Source organism: Dicentrarchus labrax, unplaced genomic scaffold (assembly GCF_905237075.1).
Source record: "Dicentrarchus labrax unplaced genomic scaffold, dlabrax2021, whole genome shotgun sequence".
NCBI classification, from domain to species: domain Eukaryota; kingdom Metazoa; phylum Chordata; class Actinopteri; family Moronidae; genus Dicentrarchus; species Dicentrarchus labrax.
This window is the reverse complement of record NW_026136706.1, coordinates 1,171,352-1,191,791: the sequence shown is the minus strand read 5'-3', so window position 1 is coordinate 1,191,791 and position 20,440 is coordinate 1,171,352. Positions and strand designations below refer to the sequence as shown.

Below are 20,440 nucleotides of genomic sequence, written 5' to 3'. Positions count from 1 at the left end.
TCTGTTGGACTGGGAGCTCCCAGTGAACAGCAGGTCCAGACCAGGACTGAATGCAGCATCTAATGCGGACGGAGGACAGTTTGACTGCAGGGAATAAAGAACTGAGGTGGATCCTGGCAGCTGCACGAGCTATTAGTAGCTTACATTACCACTGGCAACAGATAGCTACTTTTAGCATGAAGAACATCAGGAAACTCTGTATATAACCGCTGTAATCAATACTGCTGTTGTCAAACTGGCCTGTTAGGGAAAACCAGAAGATATTCTCTCCACAAAATATAATCCAGTTTCACTAAGATCACTGATAAAGTTGTGTGTTTGTACAGTGATAACAATATAATTAATAATAAATAAAGTTTTTGCACAAAAGGTTGTTGAAAGAGTTTTTGTCATTTCTGGCGTACATTGTTAAATACATTGTTAAATAGGGATACAGTATGACTGTGCATGTGATCTGAAAGGATTTAAAAGATATTTTTAATTTCATCTGGACTTTAAAGTAAGTATTTCCATTGTTTTTAATGTTTTTAGTAGACGTTATTGACCTACTTTACAGGGTGATAAAAGTTTATTTTGTCTCTCTGATGGCTCTGAGTCTCAAGTCAGAAGGTCAGATGAGATCATTGTTACTGTCAGCAGGTGGGTTGGTTCTCTCGAGGTTAACAGGTCAAAAGTAAAACCTTTACACCACAGAAACCAGGTCAACACACCGAATCCAATTAGACCATACACACATATACAGTCCTACATCACCAACAGTGGACTATGAGTCTACAGGACCAAGTGTGGACTAATATTTCTGTTTGTTTAAAAGCTTAAAACAACAAAAATACAACAGTAATGTTACCTTTAAGGTCTATTACCATAATATTACTGCAAATGGGCTTTTCTTTAAAAGAAATTACCAAGTGGGGACTTCCATCCTTCAGTGATGTCTACCTATCAAAGAGGGGACCTCTTGTTCATTTGGTGAACTTTGTACTACTCTTGTCCTTTAATGATGTACAATAAACAATGATGAAAACTACACAAAATATACCTGTAACATCATTGCAGCAATGCTTACTGTGAAAATAAATGTATGATATGTATTTTCTGCCACTAGGGGGTCTCTCACATCCAAACAATAACTGCTGCCAACGTTAGCTCAGCTTGTTTCTCTGATAACTTAAGATCCTAAAATCCTTCATCCGGTTCAAATCTAGAGTTAAAAAGCACCAAGATCTAAACAGTGGATGATAAACATCTCTCTGTGTGTCTCTCTGTCTCTCTCTGTCTGTCTCTCTCTCTCTCTCTCTCTCTCTCTCTCTCTCTCTCTCTTAGATTAGATTTAAATGTAGTGAAGAGTGAGCTGGTTTCTAAAGATTATGTGAACATATAAAGAGAATGAAGCGCTGTCAGGTTGAGGAGTTATCTGTCAGGTCTGCTGTTTGTATGGACAACAGTAAAGCTGAATGATGCTTGGAGAAGACACTAATCCCTCCGTTAAATCGGCTGAGCTACATCTGCCCTGTGAAGGATTAACCTGACAAACACACACAGAGGGGGGGTGGTTTAGAGTAAGTAAGAAGAAGACACATGCACATGATTTTATCCTGATCTTTAATTAGCATAAGCAATAACATATTTATTGAAGTGTCTTGTCTGTGATAACACCATCAGAACATCAGTTGTTGTCAGATTCTGAATGTTTTTATAATAATCTGATTATTGATCAGCAGAGAGTGAACAGGTTGTAGTGGAGCTTTGTCCCTCTGCTGTCTGTGGACTGATCTCTATGTGTCTCTATGTAGGATGAGGGTCAAAGGTTGTGACCTTTATGCTCCCGAGTGCCAACAGAGTCCAACACAGAGTCCAATGCAGAGTCCACAACACAGAGTACAGAGTCCAACACAGAGTCCACAACACAGAGTCCAACACAGAGTCCACAACACAGAGTCCAACACAGAGTCCACAACACAGAGTCCACAACACAGAGTCCAACACAGAGTCCAACACAGAGTCCACAACACAGGGTCCACAACACAGAGTCCAACACAGAGTCCACAACACAGAGTCCAACACAGAGTCCAACACAGAGTCCAACACGAGTCCAACACAGAGTCCAACACAGAGTCCAACACAGAGTCCACAACACAGGGTCCACAACACAGAGTCCAACACAGAGTCCAACACGAGTCCAACACAGAGTCCACAACACAGAGTCCACAACACAGAGTCCAACACAGAGTCCACAACACAGAGTCCACAACACAAGGTCCACAACACAGAGTCCAACACAGAGTCCAACACGAGTCCAACACAGAGTCCAACACAGAGTCCACAACACAGAGTCCACAACACAGAGTCCAACACAGAGTCCAACACAGAGTCCACAACACAGAGTCCAACACAGAGTCCAACACAGAGTCCAACACAAGTCCAACACAGAGTCCACAACACAGAGTCCACAACACAGAGTCCAACACAGAGTCCACAACACAGAGTCCAACACAGAGTCCACAACACAGAGTCCAACACAAAAGTCCAACACAGAGTCCACAACACAGAGTCCAACACAGAGTCCACAACACAGAGTCCAACACAGAGTCCAACACAGAGTCCACAACACAGAGTCCACAACACAGAGTCCAACACGAGTCCAACACAGAGTCCACAACAGAGAGTCCAACACAGAGTCCACAACACAGAGTCCACAAAACAGAGTCCACAACACAGAGTCCACAACAGAGAGTCCAACACAGAGTCCACAACACAGAGTCCACAACACAGAGTCCAACACAGAGTCCAACACAGAGTCCAAAGTCAAAGCTAACATTAATGCTAAGCTAGTGGAACATATTGTCTGATTGTGCTGTTAGCTGGATAACGTTAGCTTGATTGCTAACACGGATTAATTGCTTGCTAGCTAATGTATTAAAATACTGTTAACTAGCTTTAGTCTAGTGTAGCAAGCAACAGGACACTGCCTGCAGTTCACTTAATGACCACTGGTGTCACTATTAGTAAGTAGTATAAGTAAGCAGTGGGAAATGTTGTGTTAGCATTAGCAGTAAGCTAATCTAGCTGTGAACAATGAGGCTGATATCAATCAGAATACAAACAGTAACACTGAAATACATGCTGCAGCGTTTCCTCTCAGTCCGTTGTGTTTCAGTAGACAAACCGAATCCCACATGGGAATGGCGGCCTCCGCCTCTAAGTACAAGCTACTTTATAGCCGAATCCGTTGGTTGAGTTACACGTTTCCTTCACTGCGGTCTCAGGGTGGAGGCAAACACACGAAGAAGCACCTGATCCTGTTCCTGCTCCTCCCATTTGTCTCCATGTCGAGGTCTCCTCCCTGTTCCTGTCACCAGTTCTTTATATTCCACTCAACATCGTCCTCTTTTATCCGTCACTTATTCTCTCTCGTATTTCTTCATTCCCATCCTGATGTTTCACTCCTCTCCTGCTTTACTCCGGCGTCCGGCTCCAGCTGACCGGCATCCACTGTGGTTCGTTCTGCGCCTCCTGGATGACAGAGCAGAGCCGCATGCAGGTGTCCTGCAGGTCGTCGTTCACCAGCACGCCGTCGAAAAACTGTTTGTACTTCGCCTCGATCAGCAGGGACACCTCCTCCAGCTCCACAAAGTCATCCTCCTGCAGAGGGACGAACACTTATTGTGTTAGCTCGGATCTTGGCTAGTGTTTTGCTAACTTAAGAGGTGAGATGTGATATTTGAGTTGTCACTTTCACTACGAGGTGAAATTACCGTGAAGGCTCTGTTGACGGTGTAATTGGTGATGATTCGGGCTTCTCTCCGAGTTTGTCTCAGTCTGTCCGAGTTGGGAGGTTTGATGAAGATTACGAAAGGCTTCAGTTTCCTCGTCCTCAGCGGCTGGATGGACTGACAATAAAACCCACACATCTGGAGTTACTGTATTAATCCGCTGCTGAAAATAGTCCCCAACAAATGCAGAGACAGACCAGAACGGTAGCTACTTAACTAATCTACATTGATCAATAGCTAGCTAGTTACATCTGATGGCTAATGTTAGCAAAACAGAAGCTAATGATTGATATAGATTCATTAGCTTCACTACCTAGTTTTTGTTCTGTACCAAAATGTGAGCTAACTAGCTTTCTAATCTATAGAAATCATTAGCTAAGTAATTACCTATTAACTAGCCAATTAACTATGGCTTAGCTTAACTATTTGCAATTGATTAGATTTGATTAGATTAGTGTATTAGCTAGGTAATTACCAACATTTTGCTAACCTGAGCTATCAGATGTTACTAGACAGCTAACAATTGATTAGATTTGATTAGATTTGATTAGCGTATTAGCTAGGTAATTAGTTGAAAATAGTTCTCAACAAATTTACTATTTCCTTTCTGTTTGATAAAAACTACAGTGAGCGTTTTTGTCTTCAGACAGTATTGAGTCTTTGCTTCCAACGATTCAAATTAAGAAAATAGAATTCAATAATAATAAAAAAATAATAATAAACTGACAGATTTGCCTCTGTACAGCACACGACCCCCTCTGTCCTCAGACCCTCGACTCAGAATAAAAGAAAGTAAAATAAGTGGATCCGTGTTTCTTAATGAAACTCACATGTGGTTCAACATCGATGATGCACATCCGTCCTCGTTTCAGCACCTCATCAATGGCGTCGGTGCTTGTCCCGTAAAGGTGGCCCTTATACTCCCCATACTCCACAAACCTGAACACATAACAACGGTACAAAGTTAGAAAAACATGATAAATGAAACACAATTAATTCCAATACAGGAAACAATGTAGCAAAGTTAGATTCTATGAGAAGAGTGAAATATTCTCAGAGATCTTTAATGTGGTTACATTGTAAACATTGTAAACATCAAAAGACCTAAACTGAAGGGTCAACTTCCTTCCCTGTACTTAGATATGCTATATGCTAGGCTAACCTGTCATAAGATAAGATAAGATGTTTATAAAAGATAAAAGAGACATATATATTGCCACATCTTAAATAAGCTAATATTAGCAAAACACTAGCTAATCTACATCAATCATTAGCTGGATAGTTATATCTGAGAGCTAATGTGAGCAAAACAGAAACTAACAATTTATGTAGATCAGCGAGCTAGTCTTGCTCTCTAGCATTAACAACATTAACATTAACTAATGATCTAACTAGGTATCCAATCTACAAAAATCTTTACCTAAATAATCAAATAGTGTTTCGCTAACCTGAGCTATCAGACGTAACTAGCCAGCCATCTTCAAAATGTGGCTGTCTTTCAAACATAGATTAGCCTAGCATATAGCATATCTAAGTACAGGAAAGGAGGAAGCTAACTGAGGCTTGCTCAACTGTGATTGGAGCACAGATGAATAAGGGGGCGGGGCTTAGTGAGGGTAAGTTACAACAAAATAAATAGAAAACAGAGCCCACCTGTGGTTGCAGACCATGTACTCAAACAGCTCTTTGGTCACAAAGTGGTACTCTCTTCCTGTCCGCTCCCCTGCTCTGATTGGACGAGTGGTGTCTGGAGGAACAGGGCGACAGCCAATCAAAAACTGGTATGTAGTTATTATTATTATTAATATTATTATTATTATAAAGCCAGAGCTGCTAGCATCATCATTTATGTGTAAACTGTATTGGCATATTCCCTTTTACTGTACTTTGTTTAAATTTCAGGTTATTTTATGTATCATTAAAAACAAAAACAGTTAGAATGTGGATTATGAGACTATGAGATCACACTACCACCTTATTACGGCCTTTTACAACAACATGATCATAAATCCGGTTTTAATCTGTGTGAAGACACTTTGAATGAATGTGTAAACATACGAGGTACGGGTCCCTGGTAGGAGGAAGGGTTCAGTTTGATGAGTCGTTTCCTCAGTTCAGTAACTCCAACTCCTGAAGCACCTGTCGGGGGGGGGGTATACATACTCTGATTATACAGAGTTTTACACAGGTGGCTCTCCAGTGATTTACTGTTGTACCAGTTGAAGTTCAGCAGTTCAAACCTAGCCTCATGCTAATGTTAGTGAGTTTTATCATCACTAATTTAATCCAGGTTGCAGCTCACAAACTAATTCTCCCGCAGAGATTAAATGTTACTAAATATTTAAACCCACTAACTTCCGGGTGTAACTGTTGTGGAGCTAAATAATAAAGCTAATGTTAGCATGCTAATATCTGACCTGAAACTTGATCGATGATTAAATCTGAAAGATTTTAAATCACATTTCACTAAAATAACGCAGCATATCTTAAATTATCAAAAGCTATGCTAATAACATTTGATTAAGTGAGTAAATAATGTCAGTTAGCTTAGCATGAACAGATATTTCCCTCTCGTTATAAACTAGATGAATATTATTATCTCTGAAACACACAGTGTGATTTATATTTTAGCCTTTAAAAGTGGACGTTATGCTAGCTTGTGATCCTACAGTTACTTCCTGTTTACATTGCTGATTGCTCCTGATTGGACGGCGCTACAGAGGTTTCCTGAAGTCTTTACTAGCTGAAACATTTATTAAGTTTGAATTATCCTTATTTAATTAGTTACTGAGAACCGAGGAAGGACTGAAGGATTCGTGAGGAGCTGATCCAGGTTCATTTCAACCTTCCTCTCTCACCAATGAGGATGATGAGGCGGTGGTTCTCCTGAGGGGGGCGCTGGTACAAAGCCACCTCCTCGTACGGGGTGGACAGAGCGCTGCTGTTGGGGGAGCAGGAGGTGCAGGACTGTCGTCTCCTCCTGTAGGACCTCCAGAGACGGAAACTTCGTCGGAAACCCGCTGATGAGAGAGAACATCATTCATTCATTCATTCATTTATTCATTCATGTAGCTACTGTATGTTCAGTAAGGGATTAATAGGAGATGATATAAATGGTATTTTCTATATATATCTGGATGATCTTTGGTAATGCATTCAGTTTTAAGCAGCTGAAGCCCGTGTCTCATTCTTCAAATTACCTTTTTACCACCAGACCACAATCTGACTGACTTACCCAGGTAGATCCCATCAGAAACGTCACAGTCATCCTCATCTAAAGAAAGAAAACATTACAACTCTTCAGGATTAAAGAACATTTTATATTTTGCTGTTCAGTAATATTTACTCATAAAGTCAATCATTGTACTGGAAAAATGCCTTAATAAATAACAATCAAATGAAGAAACAAAGTACAGGTTGTTATTTGTATTTACTGTCATAATTACATTAAAGACAATTATCTACAGTCTTTTCTGTTTAATAACTGAATAAAGTATTTGAATGGCCCCATTAGAATAACAGGAGATGTTTTAAATGTTTCAGTCCTTCCAGCAGAGGGCAGCATCGAGCTGTGGCTGAGTTTATTTCTCCTTTAATCTTCTCTCATGCTTTCAATAACTGATCAATATTTCAATAAGAACAGATTATGGTCCACAAACTGAAAACAGATCTGTGTATCGGAACTTCTTTTTAACAATCTAATAATTGTTATAATAAATAAGAGAGGCCGTACTGCACTCTGTACTGTAGATGGTATCTGTGTACTTACTGACAGATTAAACAATGTAAAACAGCAGAAAGAATCACAAACTGATCAGCAGCGATCAATCAGTCTGATCACCTACCAAAGTGTGGTTCTTCCAGCTCTGAGGAAAAGACAAAGACAGGAGTCACTTCCACTGCACTGAGGGATGATGGGTAATTTCTGTTGAATCATATTAATCACGTTTTACCCGAGACGCTGCGTTGGACTTCAGTTCGATCGTCCTCTGGAATAAAAAAGGTTTTTGGTAAGAAATGTAATCTAATATTCGTATGTGTTCATTAATACTGTGAGTTTCATTATTATTATTATATTACATTATTATTACAGTATTCATATGGTTGCAATCTGCAACCTCACCACTAGATGGCACTACATTCTACACACTGGCCCTTTAAATGATGGAAATGTCCTACAGAATATTTAGTTCGACCACAGCTAACACAGATTGTATGATACACGTGGACGTAGCCACCCATCGGTCTGAGGACTGCCAGTCTGAAGCCTTGAGTTTGGCACCATTGTGGCCGTTTGGATGAGAGCGTGGATCTGACTGAGAATCTGAGGACGTATTAAAGTCCAACATGAAACTGAAATTGGCTTCACTTTTCAGACGTGGAAGCTACGTCCAGAATTATTATACAGTCTATGAACATAAATAAATAAATAAATTATCATTACAAACTATTTACACTGAGCTTTAAACGACTCTAAACTGTTGTATCCAGCAGCTCACCGTTATGAGCCAGGGTTACTGAGGACAGCAGGTTGACACAGAGGAACAAACAGTTATTCACATTGGGGCTGTACACAGATTAACACCGCCCCCTGCAGGCACACAGCCGTAACTACAGACAAACAGCACCCACACAATGAACACAACAATGTGCTCTCTCAACTTCATGATCAATAAAATTAACTATAAATTGATTATTATTTACAGTCCTTTCAGAAATCTATGTGTATCATTAGTATTTATACTAAAATGAATATATATTAATTCACAATTAAATACTTTTAACTTAACCACCAAATCACCTGAAATTTGATTTGTTTTTAATCTTTGAAATGTATTTTTGTACAGAGCGAGGACTGTATGTGCCTCTGCTGTGTGTTTCAATGTGTCTAATGATGCAGCACAATATCACATTAGCATTAACATTACTTTGCATATCTTGTATTCTGTGTTGTTGTGTTTTAATTGCACCAAAAAAGTCGTATAACTGCGTCCTGTATATTTTTTTTACTAACTTTCTGTCCATTGAACACCAGTGTTAATTAATACATGTTATGAAAACTAATAAATTAAATATTTATCAAACTACAGTTTTAAGTGTGTTTTAAAATGATCTAAAGGTAAAATGAGTGTTTCTGTCTCTGGAGTCTGGTGGAGTGTGATAGTGATAATACGGCTGTTTGTGGTTAAAATAAAGGTCTATCTCTGTAGGGATTCATAATGCTGTCAGACACTGACAATAACAACCTGAGTCTGTCAGTGGCAGAAACAAGTGGACGGACTCTGACGGTACATTTGTCCTCGAGGATCATTCACAAATATTTTATCATCTACGTCGATGAATTAAGGATTTATTTCCACCAAACCAGAGTTGGTGATTGTTGGAAACACTAACAGAGACGGTTTTGGTGAGTTTCATTCTGTTTCTGTCTAGTTTAAAGTGTATTTATGATAATTAATATGATTTTGTCAACAGAGTCAGGGGGGCCGTATTGTTTTGGTGCTCTTGTGCGACATCCAGTGTTTCATTTTTGACCTTTAATGTCAGTGATAATAATGATGAGTCCTCACAGGGTCTGATGCAGGTATGAACCTGTAATGGCTGACACCACCACTGTTCCCTCTGTTTACTGCGGAGAGAGAGAGGAATGTGATTAATGATCAGAGATCAGCAGCACATCATTACCGGATGGATCGGCGATCAGGATGTGTGAGGTGTTACCCCTTCAGCATGCTGGCAGAGGGAATCAGACCAGCGCAAGACACAGTGCAGGGCAGCTTCCTGGCCTGCCACCACCGTCCGTCTGACTGGTCCACCACCTCCAGCAGGTCTCCTCTGCTGAACGCCATTCCTGCATCGGGACAGGGGATGGAGGAGTCCTGCAGGGGGCAGTAGTCCACCATCGCCCTCATATACACCTGACAGACAGAGATTAGAGAAAAGTATGAAAGGAAAACTCCCAAAAAATACAATATAATATAGATTTCTAGAGAAGTATTGATCACATTTTACTGCCAGAGAGTGAACAGGTTGTAGCGTAGCTTTGTTCCTCTGCTGCCTGTGGACTGATTTCCATGTGTTTCTATGTAGGGATCAAAGGATGTGACCTTTATGCTGCTGAGTGCCTTTTCTCTCCACTTCCCTACAGTGCCAACAGTGTGCAACACTAGCTAACGTTAGCTTATAAATGGAGTCCGCTTACACCCACCACAACAGAGTCCAACACAAAGTCTAAAGTCATTATTAATTTCATTTAAATACATTTCAGTGAACTTTACTGATCAAAAAAAGAAAACACAAAGCTCACTGCATTGACTCAGTGCAGATACAGATACAATCTCATGTTTAAATTGAATTTTGCACAGTGTCCAGTATATGTAATACTCATATTACTGTAGATGATGTTATGTCAGCAACAAGTGATTTTTATATTAATTTAGTGAGTTTAATGTGATATCTCCCATCATTACTGTAGCAGAGAGACAGAATCCATCATTGTTTGGTGGATGTTTCTTACCGACTTCAGGCTGCTGCTGCTCTGAGCTGTGTTTGGGATGACTTTAAACAGGATGGTTCCCTGAGAGTTGATCTGACAGGGGAACAAAATAATGACACACAAAGGTACTAATTCGCCTGATATTGTGCACAATTTGTTCATAAATCACTGGAACATGAAATGTTTCTCTCAGGCGACCTACCAGTATCTGGATGACCTGTTCTGGCTCCAGACCCACCACAGGGTTCCCATTCACCTCTACTAACAGATCACCAGGATGGAGGAGTCCTGGGGCACACACACACATTCTGACCATGTTTAATACGTCATTAATTGTACCTTATATTGTGTACACATTAACATCCACACACAGTAAATACAGTGTAAAAAAAAAAATGTAGAATAGAATTTAAAATCCTCCTCCTCACCTATAAAGCTCTTCATGGTCAGGCCCCTTCATATCTTAAAGAGCTCATAGTACCCTATTACCCCTCTAGAACACTACGTTCTCTGAATGCTGGGCTACTTGTGGTTCCTATAGTCTCTAAAAGTAGAACAGGAGCCAGAGCCTTCAGTTACCAAGCTCCTCTCCTGTGGAACCAGCTTCCAGTTGTGGTTCGGGAGGCAGACACCATCACCACATTCAAGAGTAGGCTTAAGACATTCCTCTTTGATAAAGCTTATAGTTAGGGCTGGATCAGGTGAGTCCTGAACCATCCCTTAGTTATGCTGCTATAGGCCTAGACTATCGGGGGATTTCCCATGGTGCACTGAGCTCCTCTCTTCCTCTCTCTCTCTGCACTCATTCATGTTCCATTAATGCATGTTACTAACTTCACTTCTTCCCCGGAGTTCTTGTGCTTTCTCGTCTCGCAGGTTCTTATCGATCCTGGTGGAGCCTCCTGCCATGGTCCTGCTAGATTTCCATTGCCAATACTGTTGTTACTGTGCACCTGTCTGTCTGTCTGTCTGTCTGTCTCTCTCTCTCTCTCACCCCAACTGGTCGAGGCAGATGACCACCCACCTAGAGCCGAAGGATCTGTCCTAGGTTTCTGCCTTTTAACAGGCAGTTTTTCCTTGCCCTTGTCTCCAAGGTCTTGCTCATGGTGGTACTGTTGGGTCTCTGTAAATAATGTTATAAAGAGTTCGGTCTAGACCTACTCTATTAGAAAAGTGTCCTGAGATAACTTCTGTTATGAATTGGCGCTATACAAATAAAATTGAATTGAATTGAATTTAATTAATCTCACCGCTGCGGTCGGCCAGTCCTCCATGAATCACCCGGGCGATGTAGATCTCTCCCGTCTCCTCGTCCCTTTTTATAGTCGCCCCCTGACAGACAGACAGTTACTCCAAATTTAACCCTTCACTGGCCACAGTAATGGCTAACCTTTAGTACACTGTAAAAAAAAAAACTGTAATATTCCAGCAGCTGAGCACCAAAAAAACAAATACAGTAAAATTCTATAATTCAAATAAATGTTTTAATATCTAATTTAACAAAAAATCTTTTTTTGGTTAATTACACTGTAAAAACAATGGAATGAGCTATAAATACAGGTAAACTCTGCTATAATACAAATAATCTGGCTTAAAATTACAGAAGAGTGCTGTTATTATTTGATTTCTCATTTTAATCTGAATGTTAATAGATATAGAACTGTAATAAATGTGTATCTGTGAAATTACAGTAATTAGTGCTGTTTACACTGATAAAAACTGTATTTGGACAGTTTACAACATTTATTCAACTTCCATAATTATACAAGATATCTGTCAGTTAGCAAACTAATCCATGTAAAATTACACAACAAATTAAATAAACAGTAAATATTCTTCTAATTTTATGGCTTTTTACAGTTACAGATTTTTCATGTTATTTTACACTTAACATGTACAGGCTGTTTTGTAATTTTATTAATATATATGTGTATTTGAAAACTACAGAACAAAAATCTGTTTTGGTGCTAAACATAAAGACTTATTTACAGTGTAGCTACTAGCCTTTAGTATAACTAGTATAACTATAAACAGAAGGGAAACAGAGGGGGAATATAAATCATGAAGCTACAAATGGAGGATGGGATGAAGCAACTGATGACAGAAAGCTGATATCACTGCAGCAAAAATGTATCCCTACTGGCCACCATACTCTCAGTCAGACATTTAAATCAAAGCAAAAATGTATCAGAATTTTTCTTTCATGTGCTCCTCATATGTAAATAGGACGTAAGAGAATGAACAAAACCTTGCTGTTTGTGACACAAAAGACCTTATAGAACTTTTTTGTGCAGTAATACTCTCCAACTCCCGGAAACACACTGTGATGTGAAAAATCTGTGTTCGACTTTGAATCATTATTATGCAGATGACACCCACATTTACCCTATGACCAAGCAACCATTGTCTCATCGATTTGTGCATTTATCCACCCAATGATTTAATGGGCCTGGATTTCCTTCAACTAAATGTCACTGCTGCAACAAAGTCTTAAACTAACACAAGAGTATCTGAAACTGCAAAGAATAAAAGAAAAGTGATGACAATGGTCAAGTTTAAGGATATCTGGATGAAATGTAATTTCTCTTTTAAATACATTTTTAAAAAATGTGTTTTCCTTTTCGTGTCCTAAATCCAGAGGTAATGAAACAACCGTCTCTCAGAGGTGTTCAAGAACTGATATCTAGTCTGTTTCTGATATCATTAACATATAAAATTGTTCCTTAAACTAATAATTAGGATCCAAATGCAGATGTAGATCATTGTTTTCAGTCTGAGATGTACATCTATAGATTGAAAAAGTTAAAGAACCAGAGGTATTTTGTTCAATGTGATGGTATATTTTCAATGCCAGAGTTGACCTCCATCCCTTATCGTCTTTTTATCAGGGGGTTGAGTTGCAGCGGCAGCAGGTCAAGCAGAACACTCCAGACGTCCCACTCACTAGCACTTCCAGCTCCTCCTGGGGGATTTGGAGGCATTCCCAAACCAAATTAGATATATAATCCCTCCAGCGAGTTCTGGGTCTACCCCTGGGTTTCCTTTCAGTTGGATGTGCCTGGAAAACCTCAAAAGGAAGGCGCCCAGGAGGCATCCTAATCAGATGCACGAACCGCACTGCGAAGGAGCACTTCAAGCTCCCCCTTTGGATATCTGAACTCCTCTCTCTGTCTCTAAGCTGAGCCAAGCCGCCCTATGGAGGAAACTAATTTCAGCTGCTTGTATCCGCAATCTCATTCTTATGATCACTACCCAAAGCTCATACAGGGGAGGGTTGGGTCAGAGATTGACTGGTAAATCAAAAGCTTTCCCCTCTCTCCGAACCTCAGTGGTCCGGTACAACACCACTGCTGATGCCGCACCAATCTGCCTCCATCTCATGCTCCAATTTACCATCACTCATAAACAAGATCCCAAGATACTTAAACTCCAGGTTGTGGCAGCGACTCACTCACTGCCATCCTACTTATTTTTTTTCTTCTTCTTAGTCGTCAAGCAGCCTGTGCTGTTACAGTCTTGTTGGTCCTCCAGTGGAGCTCTAGAAACTGATCCATTGTTGAGCCTCACCTGTCCATTACTACCTGCCCTGGGGGTGGCACTGAAGGTCACCACCTTCCTTTTAGAGCCTCTGTTTATTCGCTTTGCACTTCTAGATGTTGCAAAGCCATCTGCACAGGAACTGACAGACGTGGATGAAGAGGAAGAGGAGCAAGAAGAAGAAGAAGAGGAGGAAGAAAAGTGGTGTGGGTAGGGTGTAGGAGGTTTGTGGACCACTTTTGGAGAGATTGAAGAGACCCTTGGAGGAGGTGGGGGAGGAGTGTGCCGTTGCAGCTCTGGGTGTTTGCTGGCTACAATGAGTCCCTGGAGCTTGTCAACAACCTCAGCCAGCAGGCTGATCGCCTGGGCGTTATCTTCCACGCTGTCTGTGATCATCTCTGTCGCTGCCATCATCTTCTGGCCAAGATGGCGAACATCCTGAGTGCCATGCTCAATACTGCTGGCCACCGTCTGAACAGTGGACCTGAGCTCCTCCACGCTGCACTGTTTGGTGAGCTCTGAAGGTTGAGGATGTTGCTTTGGTTGATTCTGACATCCACTGTTACGACGAGCAGTAGAGGAGTGGATCATCAAGGGGCAATTGAGAGGCTCTTGTTGTCGTTTGTTATGTGATCCAGCTTGACATCGATGTTGCCTGCCATGGGTGGGCAGAGTGGTAACCCCCTGCTGCAGAGTGGAACGATGAGCCGCGGGACTAGAAGGAGCTGTGTGGGCTCTGAGAGGGTTCCTGCCAGGTGTAGGAACGTTCCTTGAGTGTCCACCTGTAGCCCTCTTTTTGTATAAGACGGGGGAGTTAGGAAGACTGTAAGCAGGGACTGGAGGAGGAGGGTAGGCATAGTCATCACTGCTCCCACCAGTAGAGGCACCTTCTCCCTCGTCGTGTTTGGGTTTGTCTGAAAATGAACCTCAATGTAGGGAGACGGATGAAGACAAGAGAAAAAGTTATAAGATAAGAAAGACAGATGAAGCAAACAATTTTTGACTTAGTGATGATTTGGAGATGTTGAGGATGAAAAGTATCTGAAAGATACACGATGGATGAACTGATAGGTGAAGTGGCACACTTTTGCCGGATGACTCTAGAGATCGACTTTCCAATCAAGGAATGGACAAATGCAGAAATGGTTGAATGAATGATGATCAGTACCCAACACACACTGAATTTGAGCTTTTACCTTCAGGGAGACAATATTGATTGTTAATGAAATGAAGAAATGCTGTCAGTAAATGAAAGTAGTATGTATGGTAGACTAAGATACAGAGTTGTGCTCCTCACTTTGCACAGTATGTTTCAAATGTCCACATTGTTCTCAAAAAGTTTTTGTATTGCGTAAGATACTGGGCCTTATCAAGCATCTCAGAGCAGAGCAGTCCTACTTTAAGGAGGAGGACTAAAAGTATTTGAACTTTCTTAACTTAGGAAACTTTGCAAGGTTGCAAAAGGCAACATGCTTTCCAGGAGGTCCTCAAAACTTCACATTGACGGGGAAAATTCAGTGTGTAGGTTCTGTCACAACCAATCATTTTCAAAAAACTCCACAAAAATTCGAAAAAAGCTGCTTTAACGCAAATCATTGATTTATTTATATAATCGTTAATTCATTTGTATGAAGTTTCCAAAGTCGTAGCTCAGATTGTAACGAGAGATTCACATTGTTTCTGTGCTTCTATGTTAACAGCAGGTGTAGTTGAAAGGTGACTCGAAAGAGTGGAAGAGAATATTAATTCCACGTTTTCACCATCACTAATAGACAGTGCTTCCAGGAAGTTGCGATGTTGCATCCGCAACAGTTAACACAAACTCAATTGAATTTTGCACAATTTTATTCAATCACTGCAACTTGTAACCAATTGAAAATGTAACCAGACATTGTAGTTTCCAGAGAATTTCACCAATCATAGCCATCCCCACAAAACACTGAGCCATTTGGACCAAACTACTAGTAACTTTTTTCTCACTGGAACAAGTTGCCTTTATGAATTATAAAGATTTCTTCTTAAGTCTGTTATAGGTTTCATAAAAGGCTCATTAGAGTGATTTTGATAACGGCGCTGGAGGGTGTACTGTTCTTCCTCACTGTTGCTCCTTTGGTGATTGGATGACAGATAGGACAAAGAATGGAAAAATGGACAGATGATTGATGACTGATGATTGCATGCAGTGATGTCATCCTCCTCTTACCTTCGCAGGGGGCGGGGCTAAAGACAGAGGGAGCTGATTGGTTGAGCCCTTTCTTCCAGAGCTCTGCGGTTTGCGGACATAAACAGGAGCTGCCTGTTGACTCGTAGCGGGGCATAAAGGGACGTGACTGTCCTCCTCTGGGGAGGGGCAAAGGCCAGGCTTCACTTTCAGTTGCTCGGAGCTCATCCCCTGACCGTGCCCTCCTTGCTGGGATGAGGCGCTCCAACGTCAGACGGCGAAGGCTGCTCCAGCGACTACGAATCACACCTTGTCCTCTTTCTACAATTCCTCTGTGCATTTCTCCATTCTTAATGAACAAAAGATAAGAAACTGAAATCTATTTTTTTTAAAACAATAAGGTAATTATCTGTAAAGCAGTTGTAGATCAATGGTTACTTACCCCAGAAACCTTAGAGACTCACTGTCTAAAGATATAGTTACTCTAGATGGCATTACTTTGGCCTCTAGCACCACTGTCAGGAATCTTGGAGTTATCTTTGATCAGGATTTGTCATTTAATTCCCACATAAAGCAGACCTCCAGGACTGCCTTCTTTCATTTACGTAATATTACAAAAATTAGACACATCCTATCACAGACAGATGCAGAAAAACTAATCCATGCATTTGTTACTTCTAGGCTGGATTACTGCAACTCTTTATTATCAGGTTGCCCCAATAAGTCCATTAAAACGCTCCAATTAATTCAGAACGCTGCAGCATGAGTACTGACAGGAACTAGAAAAAGAGATCACATCTCTCCTGTACTAGCTTCTCTGCATTGGCTCCCTGTAAAATTTAGAATATCCCTTAGTTATGCTGCTATAGGCCTAGACTATCGGGGGATTTCCTATGGTGCACTGTGCTCCTCTCTTCCTCTCACTCTCTTTCTACACTCATTCATGTCCCATTAATGCATGTTACTAACTTTACTTCTTCCCCGGAGTTCTTGTGCTTTCTTGTCTCGCAGGTTCTCATGGATCCTGGTGGAGCCTCCTACCATGGTCCTGCTTGTCTGCCATTGCTAATATCACTGATATTAGCATATTAGATATTATGATTATTAATATTATTATTATTGCTACAGTTACTATTATTACTACTGTCACTACTCATTGTCCCACATCATTGCTGTTGTCGTCGTCGTCATCTTCTTCATGTTCATTGTCATCGGTCACTGCTATTAGTGTAGTTGTTGCTACTGTTGTTGAGCTGAAGGATCTGTCCTAGGTTTCTGCCTCGTAACAGGCAGTTTTTCCTTGCCCCCGTCGCCAAGTGCTTGCTCACGATGGTACTGTTGGGTCTCTGTAAATGTTATAAGGCAGGGGTGCCCACACTTTTTCGGCTTGTGAGCTACTTTCAAAATGACCAGGTCAAACTGATCTACCTACATTAAAAACTGCTAAACATAAGTGAAGGCAGGAAGAAAGGGACCTTGAAACTGTTCAGTCAGTCCAAATTTTTATTTTCCTTTTTTTCCAAGCAGTGGATCAGTGCAGCTTATTTACAGTGAGGGTCAGCTTGACCCAAACTGAAGAGAAAACAACAAACAAAATAAAAATGAAAACAAATGGAAACAACTTAGGAAAAAGGTAACTAGAGGTATCAAAAATAACCTCCACTCTGATCTCTATACCCCTTTTAAACTGGGGCCCCTGGCAACTTCCTCCTACCACAGGATGCAACAATTAAGATAACAACAACAATAACACATTCATTTATCTAATACCAAATTGTTTAGTTTTATAGGTATAACAGTAGAAAGAACTCACAACACATATCAAAAGAATAAAATAGATGCCAACTGTTTAAAATCTCAAAAAAATCACAAATCTCCCAAACGCCTCCTAAATTTCCCCTCATCTATACTACACTTGGCACATTCCCCAAGGAACTTGACCATAAAAGGAGTCCACCTGGGCGGGGACTGGTTTGACAGTTCCTGGGTGCAATCTAGACAAGAGGTGAGAAACACACAAATTAATCAAACGGAAAATGTTCCTTCCAGATCTAATGTAACACAAATGCAAACATAATACAATTTCCCTTACCATGTTTCAACCCAACATCTGTACTAATAACCAAACCCCAGACACTTGCCGGCTAGATGGTATGTAAAAAGTGGTTGAGGTGGACAAGCACTTTATGTTGTGTCTCATTTAAGTTAAGTGTCATTATGAGTAAATATATTTAATTATATATACTGAGTACATACCTCACGCTGATGGCTTGCACTGAATGGAGTCAGCCAGGGATGCATAGTCCGGACAGTAGCTGCTGATAGCCAGCCTCAAGCACACTTCCAAATGATCATCAGTCATAGTGGAACGGTATTTGGACTTGATAATCTTCATGTGGCAAAAGGCTGACTTACATAAATAAGTAGAGCCGAATAATGCAGTCAAGGAGGTAGCACATTTCCTCATGTTGGGGTACTTTTCCTCTGTGAGTAAGTTTCAAAACTGCCCATGAACCCTGGACTTGAGTTCAATGTCAGCTTGTAGTGTCAGGATCTCATCCTCCACTCCAGACGAGTTCAGGTGAAACAGTGTTGCAATTTCTGATGCGAGTAAATCAACATCAGCATCCTCCCGAAATGGGTAGCACATGAATGTAGCGACTGGCTCCAATAAAGCAAGTCTTGAAACCGTTTGTTTGTCTGACAGAAGGTTTTCAATCTGCTCTGTGTAGCATCCACTGTCAAATTGCACACAGGGCTTCCCTTGCCTCTCCAGTTCTGAAACGAGGTTCTGGAAGTTTGCCAAATCATGGCGCTGCAGCTTTGAGCCCAGATGTTGCAAATTTCGTTTGAACGCATTAACTGAGCTGATCATATTGACCACTGTTTTGTCTTTTCCTTGCAGCACAACATTGAGGTCATTCAACATGTTGGTCAGATCGGTTAAAAATGCTAAGTCTAGTGGCCACTGATCGTCATTTAGTTGGGTGTATTCTGCATGTTTAGATGCAAGGAGAAACTCTTTAATCTCCAGACAGAGCTCTCGAAATCTTTGCAGGAATTTCCCTCGACTAAGCCATCTCACGTCAGTGTGTAGCAACAATTCAGTGTGGTCGCAGTCTGCCTTCTCCAGATGCACACGGAACAGCTGTCTTTGAAGAGATCTGGCACGAATAGAACAGGCGATCTTCATTGCCACATCCATAACCTCTTTCATGTTCAGCATTTTTGCGCATAACGCTTGTTGGTGTATTATGCAGTGGTAATTGAGGAAGTCGGGGAAGGCATCATCCTCCCTGCACTTGGCAATAAATCCATTTGAGCGGCCAATCATCACGGGCGCACCATCCGTGGTGATGGACACCAATTTCCACACTGGGAGCTGAGTTTTCTCAATAAAGTTTTTAAAAGACTGAAAATGTCCTCTCCCCGTGTGTGTTCTTTCATGGGCAGCACTGTTAACAGCTCCTCTTTTGAAATCATATCGGTAAACACCATACGAATAAAAATGCACAACTGGACTGTGTCACTAACGTCTGTAGACTCATCCAATTGCAGTGAGAAACACTCGCAGTCCGCTATATCCCTCCAAAGTTTCTGGGTCACATCTTCGGCCATTGCTTCACAGCGACGTGTAACTGTACTTCTTGACAGCTGGAGAGCTTTGATTGAAGATACTATCTCTGGTTTGTTTTTAAAGTCTTGAAACAACGATTCAGCTGCTTCAACGAATGCCTCTTTTATCATCTCTCCGTCTTGGAAGGATTTCGCACTTCAAATAGGACATTGTGGAAAAAAAAGTCCCCATTCCGTATGGAAGTGGTAGGTTTTGGGCTTTTTACTTGGTCCAGCTCCCCCACTCATTTTTATATAATTTCTTAAGTTTAGTACTATAGAGTCACAAACGTTCAGACGTTAGAATGGATGATAGGCTGGCGTCTATTTTTTTTTTTTAAATGCCATGCGATCTACCCACACCACCTTTGCGATCGACCGGTAGATCGCAATCGACGTAACGGGCACCCCTGTTATGAGGAGTTCGGTCTAGACCGACTCCATTTGAAAAGTGTCCTGAGCACCGATGGGCAGTAACGTGTTAGAAGTAACACAGTTAGATTACTGTTACTTTCCCGCAAGCAGGCTGCGTTACTGCGTTACTTAACCGTGATTTTGTTTTGTTAGACTGTTAGACAATGACGTATGAGCACCGCGACGTCAGTGGTAAACACTGACACGTTTAGTGATCAACAAGAGACAAAATGCAGCGCGGGAGAGAGCAGCGTTTAATGCTTGGAAGTACCGACATTACTTTGAGTTTGACTCGGTAAAAGGTGACAAAAACATCAGCGTCCGCTGTACACTCTGCGTGGGAAGAAAACTTTTATCTACAGCAAAAAATTCCACCTTAAATCTCAGCAAGCACCTAGCAAGCCGCCACAGGAATGTGAAACTCACTGAAAAAAACCTGGATCC

At 41.1% G+C, this 20,440-nt stretch overlaps 2 protein-coding genes across 4 annotated transcripts in view; one reads left to right on the top strand and one right to left on the bottom strand.

Moving 5' to 3' along the window:
• The window catches only part of LOC127365057 (olfactory receptor 6N2-like), a 259,826-nt gene that overhangs the window by 59,582 nt on the left and 179,804 nt on the right, over window positions 1-20,440 (top strand). The window lies entirely within an intron of this gene.
• The window catches only part of LOC127365046 (MAGUK p55 subfamily member 4-like), a 33,574-nt gene continuing 14,719 nt past the window's right edge, over window positions 1,586-20,440 (bottom strand). For all 3 annotated transcript variants that reach the window (XM_051402746.1, XM_051402747.1, XM_051402745.1), the window contains 15 exons: window positions 11,520-11,601; window positions 10,472-10,557; window positions 10,291-10,362; window positions 9,495-9,691; window positions 9,344-9,402; window positions 8,273-8,290; window positions 7,727-7,762; window positions 7,619-7,639; window positions 7,009-7,047; window positions 6,632-6,793; window positions 5,832-5,912; window positions 5,427-5,520; window positions 4,604-4,712; window positions 3,756-3,890; window positions 1,586-3,642 (listed from right to left, as the gene is read on the bottom strand). In XM_051402746.1, the coding sequence (XP_051258706.1) occupies window positions 3,457-3,642; window positions 3,756-3,890; window positions 4,604-4,712; window positions 5,427-5,520; window positions 5,832-5,912; window positions 6,632-6,793; window positions 7,009-7,047; window positions 7,619-7,639; window positions 7,727-7,762; window positions 8,273-8,290; window positions 9,344-9,402; window positions 9,495-9,691; window positions 10,291-10,362; window positions 10,472-10,557; window positions 11,520-11,601 (1,377 nt within the window). In that variant the 3' untranslated portion in view covers window positions 1,586-3,456. The remainder of the gene's footprint in view (window positions 3,643-3,755; window positions 3,891-4,603; window positions 4,713-5,426; window positions 5,521-5,831; window positions 5,913-6,631; window positions 6,794-7,008; window positions 7,048-7,618; window positions 7,640-7,726; window positions 7,763-8,272; window positions 8,291-9,343; window positions 9,403-9,494; window positions 9,692-10,290; window positions 10,363-10,471; window positions 10,558-11,519; window positions 11,602-20,440) is intronic.